Genomic DNA, 8385 nt, shown 5'->3' with positions numbered 1-8385 from the left:
AGCTAGCAGAGGGGGGGCGGGCGGCTTACCGGAGCCGACGGAGAGGCCGTCCTCCTGGTCGGCCTCCGTGGCGCGCCTCCCCCGCTTCTTCCTGCCCCTCTTCCCGCCGTCGCCGGGGCTCCGACGCGACGCCGCGACCACCATGAGGAGCCGCCCCGGCGCCGGACGAAGCTGAACCACGTGCAGCCACGGGGCGGAGAGTCGCGGAGGGACGAGCCGCGCGGGGGCGGCGGCGGCGACCATGGCGGCCATCGCCGGCGACGAGGTCGGGGAGAGGCCGGGGGGCGTGCAGCGGCAGTCAGCGTACGGTCTCGCGCCTCAGCCACAGCGGGTGGGAGAGCGAGCCGAGGAAACGGCAGCACACGTTTTTTTTTTGAGCTGCTGCTGCCCGGCGGGCCAGTAGCCCACTAAAAGCCCAGGAAGACTCACGGCCCGCAGCCCAGCACGAACCCGAAAAGTGAGCCCGGTCTCGGCCCGGTTAGGCTCTGATACTAATTCCTCGACACGTGTCGCTGGCTCTCCATCCTCCTCCTCATTCGGGTAGTGTGCTCGAGGGTTCCTCTTCCTCCACTGCGCCGCCGCGAGCCTCCCGACCCCTCCGTCGCGATTCTGCGAAATCCGGCGGGTTCCTCCGCGATCCGAGGTAATTCGACGGCGATTGGTGCCGCTGGAGCCGCCGATTTTGTCGATCTCGGTCGGTTTCTCGCTGTAATCGTTGCTGCTTCGTGAATTTCCTGATGCGAGTTCTGCGACTGGTCAGGCCAGATGGGAGAAGGAGATCCGGAGGGCAGCGTCGTCGGAGCGACGGAGACCTCGACCTCGCCGGCGGCCGCGGCGGCCGCCCCTGTGAGGGACATCAGGCGCTACAAGTGCGAGTTCTGCGACGTCGTGCGCTCGAAGAAGCGGCTGATCCGAGACCACGTCCTCGAGCACCATAAGGTCTAGGACGTCGTGTTGTCTGTTCTTGTGAAAGCATCCGCGCTACTGATTTCTGCGGGAACTGTGATTTGTGGGTGAGCTGAAGTGTTGCCGCTGTGTGCTGCAGGACGAAGTGGATGGTCTGAATGAGTACAACGTAGGTGGTGGTGGCGGCAGTGCGCCGCCGGGCAAGGAGATCGGCCATGATTGCAAGGAGTGCGGCGCGAGGTTTAAGAAGCCGGCGCATCTGAAGCAGCATATGCAGAGCCATTCGCCCGAGGTATCCGAATAGTCCTGAGTTTTAGTTTTGTGTTTCAGGGGATTTCCATGTCATTGGCGCAAGTGATGCATTCTGTTTGGCTGTTCAGTCGGTGCTCGAGAGCAAAATAAGCACCGACGTCTGCTTAGAAGTGGTGTTTGAAACCCAGTTCTTAACAGTGATGGAATCCGTATAGATGATTAAGAGTTGCCGATTGATTGTTTCCAAGCGTGCTTGTTGTATGGTATTCCGAATTGCTGAACTGTGCTGACTTTTTGCAGGCTGTTTAATTGTGTGAAGCATTGGATCCCAAAGAACTCCAAAATGCGAGAGGGCCCTGAATGGACTAGTACCAGGATGGGGAGACCCTCCTGGGAAGCTCCTTCAGGAAGCCTCTTTCACGCCCTTCTTCAGGTTTTTCCTTCTTTTGTCAAATTACTTGCTGTTAATTCTTGAGCGTTACATGTGATGCACCCTTATTTTTTCAAAGCTACTGCATGCTCGTGTCTTAGCATCCACCACTTTGTCAACAAATCGTGCCTTCTTGTCAATCATATGCTTGTATGTCATAGTTGGTGCTGCGTCATTTGAGTTATTATACTCGGTATCTAAGTACAATGGCCACTTAATGGCCTTCCATCTATGATCCAATATTTAAGTAAGTAGTTGTAGGATGTGCACACGATAAGATAATATTATATGTTTCATTGAGCATATTTTTATGTGAATGATGGTTATTGTGTTGCCTGAGGTCTAAAACAAATTATCCCTGAAATAATAAAAGTTATGTTCTTTGGCACAAGTCACTTGTCCGTTTAGTTCTGCAGTAATATTCCTTGCAGGAAAAATAACAATTCCCATTTGACAGTGAATTATGTTGATATATTATTTACTACTCCCTCCGTCCCAAAATAAGTGACTCGACTTTGTACTAGCTTTGGTACAAAGTTAGTACAAGCTAGTACAAAGTCTGAGTCACTTATTTTGGGACGGAGGGAGTATTATTTGGATCATTTGTTTTATTAGTGTGTGGGTGTACCATTGTTTATTTCTCTGAATTGTGCTGATTTTGGCAGACTACATGTTCAGATATGAATGTGTGAAGCATTGGATCCCAAGAACTCCAAAATGCCAGAAGGCCTTGAATGGACCAGTATCAGGAAGGGGAGACCCTCCTGAGAAGCTCCATCAAGAATGCCTCATTCACGCGCTTCCTCAGGTTTGCTTGTTCATTTGGAACTGCTTTTACCCTAGCCGTTGCTTCTTGTTCCAAGCTCTGTTTATTGGATGTGATGTGTATTTATGTGCTACTTAGCGTTCTCAAACTGCTAATGTTTATGTATGTACAATGTAGTATGTATGCCAAAGCTACTATTTACAAATCTAAGACAAGAATTTAGGACGGAGGGAGTACTACTTAGCATTCTCAACATACTAAAATGTGCAGTCTTAGCATGCAGAGTGAATTACATGTAGTTTTGTTTAGTCACGTTGGATAACTGATGCTATTGTACTATTCACGGTGTTACTACCACTTGATGGTTTTGCACCCAAATAGTTCTTTTTTAGATAGTACGTCCAAATCGTTTAAGCATGTGCACAATACTTATGCTAGTGCTGTTGAGCATGTTTATAAATGTATGCATAAACTTATATTATGTCAAGTGAACTTTTCTTTGGATATGAGAGTACTATTCTGATTTTTATCCTTTTCAAAACTGTTGCAGAGACCCTTTGCCTGCCATGTAGATGGTTGCCCTTTCAGCTATAGCAGGAAGGACCATTTGAACCGCCATCTGCTTACTCATCAAGGAAAACTATTCATGTGCCCTATGGAAGGATGCAACCGTAAGTTCAGTATCAAGGGTAATATCCAGAGACATGTTGAGGAATTTCACGAGGATGGCCCTCATTGTGGAGGCAAGAAAGAGTTCATCTGCCCAGAGGCTAACTGTGGGAAGGCGTTCAAATATGCTTCCAAGCTACAGAAACACGAGGAATCACATGGTGAGAAACTGACTTTCTATAAAAATTTCATAGTTATTTTCCTTACTGTAATAAGATATGCTTAGCAATCACAATCTTGAAAGTTGATGATTCAAATCTTATGGTGCAGTCAACTTGGATTACACTGAAGTTATCTGCTTCGAACCAGGCTGCATGAAGACTTTTACTAATGTGGAATGCCTCAAGGCCCATAACCAATCGTGTCATCAGTATGTTCAGTGTGATATCTGTGACACTAAACAGCTTAAGAAGAACTTCAAGCGGCATCAGCGAATGCATGAAGGTTCATTTGTCACTGAGAGGATTAAGTGCAACTTCAAGGATTGCAAGCGCTCATTTTCAAAGGTGTGACTTGCAAGCTCACATGTTGCCTTTTTATGGATTTTTTTCTCTGCAATAAATTTCAAAACTGCTCGGTTTTCATTCTCAATAACTTTGAACTTCAGAAATCCAATTTGCACAAGCATATTAAGGCAGTTCATGAGCAGAGTAGACCTTTCACATGTGGATTCTCTGGGTGCGGCCAGAAGTTTTCATACAAGCATGTACGGGACAATCATGAGAAATCTAGTGTTCACGTGCTTTTTGAGGTAAATACAAGGCAACCACCACCACCATATCACATAGTTTACCTCAACATGATGCTCTGTTCTAGGAACTTATAATCCGCATGATGTTCCGCAATTTGCTGTCACATCTTGGCAGGGCGACTTTGTGGAGGCTGATGAGCAACTCCGACCTCATCCAGGCGGCCGCAAGAGGAAGCCCATTTCAGTCGATACTTTCATGCGGAAGAGGGTAGCTGCTCCTGATGCTCCGCCTGCTTACAGTGATGGAACTGAGTATCTGAGATGGCTTTTGTCAGCTTGATTTGTCCTGAACTGGAGGAAAGATGCTATGTTTTTTTGGATGATCGGGCATTCTTCTGTACTTTGAAATGTCCGCCTTATTATTGTCAATGTTATGTGTGTAGGAGTGTGTATGTATGTATGTATAGCTAAAGGAAATAGATTGGCAATAACAGTATGTACTGTGTGTCAAATAGGGTAGCAATTGGCAAGCAAGTCCTTTTTCTTTTCTTGTTCAACTGTATGAAGTATGAATAAATGAAGATGCGGCTTCCGCTTAAGTAATGATGAACACCTATCGGGTTTTAGATGTATTAACATTTTCGCTTAAAATTGTGTTTTCTTTTGAGTAATGGTTGTATCTTTTCTTTTTCTGAAAAAATATGGCAGCGCATATGTTTATGCATATACAATTATGATACAAACATGGCATGTGTATCTTGAAAAGTAAGAAGAATGAAAGTTCCGCTCCTCAAGATGTTGAAAAATGCAGCGATAGGCGGGGGTCGAGGGAGGATCATTCATGCCTTTGGGCATACTATGATCCAGATCTAGCAACAACTTGCCGGAAGGACATGAAGAAAGATCGTGCCAACCACCCCACATACACGTCAAATGTGATGCTCCTTGGTTACGAAACCACTGATCTCCTCGAAGTTGGCACCAAGAACACATCGCCCGAGCGCCGATGAAAGTGCATCTTTTATACTACCACTATTGGGAATCGGTGATTAATGACAAGACAATTGAAAAGGGGACTAACATTAATCAAGTTTAATTATTTCAAGAAATTAGTCCTCATGTTCGTGTGTAAACATCAATGGTGAGCCCTATTTTTGGTTCTGCAAGTGATTTTCTTCCTAAATCTAGACCAAAAAGCATGTTATATTTTGATACAGAGGGAGTACTTTATAGGTTTTTATTTAATTTGAATCCAAATTGAGTGCAGGACAATCATACTATCAAGAGGGACACATGCAAAAGATGTTAGGTTGAACTCCAAGTAAAGATCATCAACCCAAACCTTTCAAGCTTTCCGCTCCCTCCACTCAAATTCTTTGTTTATTCATAGCTTTGTACTTTGTCGTGCTAAAATATCTTTCTTCGGTACCGCCGAGCTATATTTTCTTTGGGATCATCTATGTTAGCTCCGACACGACAAAGCATACATTTTCTCCGATACTGTCGTGCCGATTCTAGAAGCATCTCCAACCGTTGAGCCCTCCAGGAGGCATTTTTTTCGCCTCTTGAGGGGCTGCCGGCGGAAATTTTAGCCTGGGGATGAAAAGAGTTCCAGCCGTATCCACCCCCAAGCGAGAAAGGAAACAGCGAACCCGTCATCCAGTCCATGGAGCTGCGCCCCGTCCTCGCCGTGCCGCCCCGTCCGAGGCAGCTCGGGGCCAGGCCACAGCCGCCCAAGCCGCGCCCGCCCCAGGCCACGGCCTCGCCGCCGAGCTCGAGCAGCATGAGCCCCGAGCTCCACGCAAGCGGACGCTACGGCGGCGTTGGCAAAAAGAACTTGTCACCAGAGCACAACGGTGACGACGAAGGCCAGCACAGCGACGGCGTTGGCGGCGGAGCAGCACAGGCCTACGAGCACCTCTCTTCGTGCCTTGCTCTCCTTCCTCCCCTTCCTGCTCTTGACGAACACCTCATACCTCGCCTTGGCCTCCTCCCGCTCTCTATCGCCTCCCCTCCTCCGCCCCTCCATTGCCGCGGCGAGGAGCCAAAGGGCGCCCTCGCCGCTCACCTCGCTGACGAGTCTGGACTCCTTGGAGCAGGCCACGGTGGTCTCGAAGTTGCACCCGCCCAGCACCACCACGAACTGCACCAGCATCTTCGGCCGCACGCTCGTCCGTCCGCGCCCGTCCGCGCCTGCCCAGGCCGCGCCCACTCGCCGGCCGCGCACTCCTGCGTTCCCAGGTCGCGCACTCCCGCGTTCCCAGGATGCGCTTCGCCTACGCGTACGTGACACCGACCCCCGCCTGCGATGGAGCTCCGTCCGGGGCGGCTCGGGCTGGCTGGCAGGAGGCCGGGCGCGGCCGCAGATGGCTGGCGGGGTGGCGCGCGCGGCCGGGCGCGGCGGGCCTGAGCTGCGGGAAGGCACCGGAGCGGGGCGGGGCGGGGCGCGCAGCCGGGCGCGGCGGCGTCGCGACGGCCTGAGCTGCGGGAAGGCACCGGGGCGGAGCGGCGCGCGCGGCCGGGCACGGCGGCGACGCGGCGGGAGCTGCAGGAAGGCACTGGGCATGGCGAGAGAGAAAAGCGGACGGAGAGAGAGGGAAGGTGGGGGCTCTGCGAGAGAAAGTGAAGAAAGCGACGGGGAGTGACTGTAGGTGGGCCACAGGAGGCAAAAAAGTGGCGCCGGCACGCCCAGCTGCCCTTCGGGGGGCTAGGTTCGGGGTGGGACTACCGGCGCTATTTTTTCATAAATCCGGCGAAAAGTGACGCTTTGGAGGCGTGAGTGGGAAGATTTTTTATCGCCGGTATTAAAAAGTGGCCTGGGGCGTTCCTGAGGGCTCGGATGGAGATGCTCTAACTTTGCGGAAAAGTGCCACCTTTTGGTTCGCTACCTCCATATTTTATTTTCATGGTTCTTCCAAGCACCTAAACTTTTGGGAGGCTTGTTGTACAAAACAGTACCTCTAAGGTGGTGCACACTTCTGGAAAAAAGTGGTCTCCTTCTAGTCGTTCAATTTTTGAACGAGGCTGATAGTTCCAATGTTTTTTCTTCGATGCTTCCGGGCATGTTACTTTTTCTAAGCTAGTCCGATTTATGATTTCTCTATAATAGATCCCACCCCCTTTCATGTGGAAAAAGACTCAAGCTCTTTTATTTATAGTTGAGAGAGTATCTTTCTGGGTTCTTGGAAGAAAAGCTCCCCACTTTCTTGAACCCCTTCCTTTGTGTTCATCTATGTAGCCTATCTTTGTGTGAAAGAGATCCTACTTGAGAGTGTTTTGATTGAAGATCTTTTCAGGAGTTCGTCCAAGTGACATTACTTGTTACTCTTGAAGAGTGTGCGTCTTCTAGATAGTTTTGGGTTACTCGAAAGCCTTCAAGCTTTTTGTAAGGAATTTAAAACATGTACAAGGTTCGGGCACCTTCTTCGTGAAAGATCAATCTTGAGCGAGTCTTCTACGTGCAAGCCATGAAGGAATAGGCGAGCATGCACTTTGCGGGCTCTCTGTGGGTGATGTCGATCCCTTTGTGGTCTTAGAGTCTTTGTGGGTTGAACCTCCATCACGAGGAGTAGGATAGCGTCAACTATTTGAACCTCAGCAAAATATTGTCGAGTACCCCATGTTTAGTTTCCACATGCTTACTTTGTTGGGATCGTAGCAGAAATTTAAAATTTTCTACGCATCACCAAGATCAATCTATGGAGTCATCTAGCAACGAGAGGGAGAGGAGTGCATCTACATACCCTTGTAGATCGCGAGCGGAAGCGTTCAAGAGAACGGGGTTGATGGAGTCGTACTCGTCGTGATCCAAATCACCGAAGATCCTAGCGCCGAACGGACGGCACCTCCACGTTCAACACACCGGAGCGAGGATGTCTCCCGCGCCTTGATCCAGCAAGGAGGAGGGAGAGGTTGAGGAAGAGGGCTTCAACAGCAGCACGACGGCGTGGTGGTGATGGAGCAGTAGTACTCCGGCAGGACTTCGCCAAACTCTTGCGGAGGAGGAGAGGTGTTGGGAAGGGGAGGGGCTACGCCTTGGATGTCGTGTGCAGCCCTCCCCTTGCCCCTCTATTTATAGGGGAAGGAGGAAGGGGGCCGGCCCCCTCTAGATGAGATCTAGAGGGGGGCGGCGGCCAAGGGGAGGGGGCGCCCCCCTTAGGGTTTTCCCCCAACCCTAGGCGCATGGGCCCAAGGTGGGGGATGCGCCCGGCCCATGTAGGGCTGGTTGCCTTTCCTCTACGACCCATTAGGCCCTCCGAGAGAGGTGGCCCTCCCGGTGGACCCCCGGAACCCCTCCGGTGGCCCCGGTACAATACCGATATACTCCCGAACCTTTTCGGTGACCGTATGACAACTTCCTAATATAAATCTTCACCTCCGGACCATTCCGGAACTCCTCGTGACGTCCGAGATCTCATCTGGGACTCCGAACAACATTCGGCAATCACATACAAGTCTTCCTAATAACCCTAGCGTCATCGAACCTTAAGTGTGTAGACCCTACGGGTTCGGGAACCATGCAGACATGACCGAGACAACTCTCCGGCCAAGAACCAGCAGCGGGATCTGGATAACCATGTTGGCTCCCACATGTTCCACGATGATCTTATCGGATGAACCACGAAGCCGAGGATTTAAGCAATCCCGTATACAATTCCCTTTGTCAATCGG

General features: G+C 50.3%; 1 protein-coding gene across 6 annotated transcripts; it reads left to right on the top strand.

Annotated features, from left to right (window-relative positions):
• Positions 1-502: 502 nt before the first annotated feature.
• Positions 503-4350, top strand: LOC125545265 (transcription factor IIIA-like). 6 transcript variants are annotated; one of them, XM_048709161.1, is made up of 7 exons: positions 503-643; positions 766-939; positions 1046-1198; positions 2905-3184; positions 3294-3529; positions 3631-3774; positions 3890-4350. In XM_048709161.1, exons 2-7 carry the CDS (start codon positions 766-768, stop codon positions 4052-4054), a joined length of 1152 nt encoding a protein of 383 aa, XP_048565118.1. In that variant the 5' UTR covers positions 503-643; the 3' UTR covers positions 4055-4350. The 6 variants fall into 6 exon arrangements, with proteins under 6 accessions (XP_048565118.1, XP_048565116.1, XP_048565142.1 ...); XM_048709159.1 differs by having other exon boundaries at positions 761-939; XM_048709185.1 differs by lacking the exons at positions 503-643; positions 766-939 and adding exons at positions 1459-1591; positions 2267-2396.
• Positions 4351-8385: the final 4035 nt, after the last annotated feature.

The sequence above is a fragment of the Triticum urartu genome, chromosome 1 (genome assembly GCF_003073215.2).
Source record: "Triticum urartu cultivar G1812 chromosome 1, Tu2.1, whole genome shotgun sequence".
In the NCBI taxonomy this organism is placed as follows: domain Eukaryota; kingdom Viridiplantae; phylum Streptophyta; class Magnoliopsida; order Poales; family Poaceae; genus Triticum; species Triticum urartu.
Note: the sequence above shows the minus strand (reverse complement) of the source record. Positions and strands in the feature narration are given on the sequence as shown.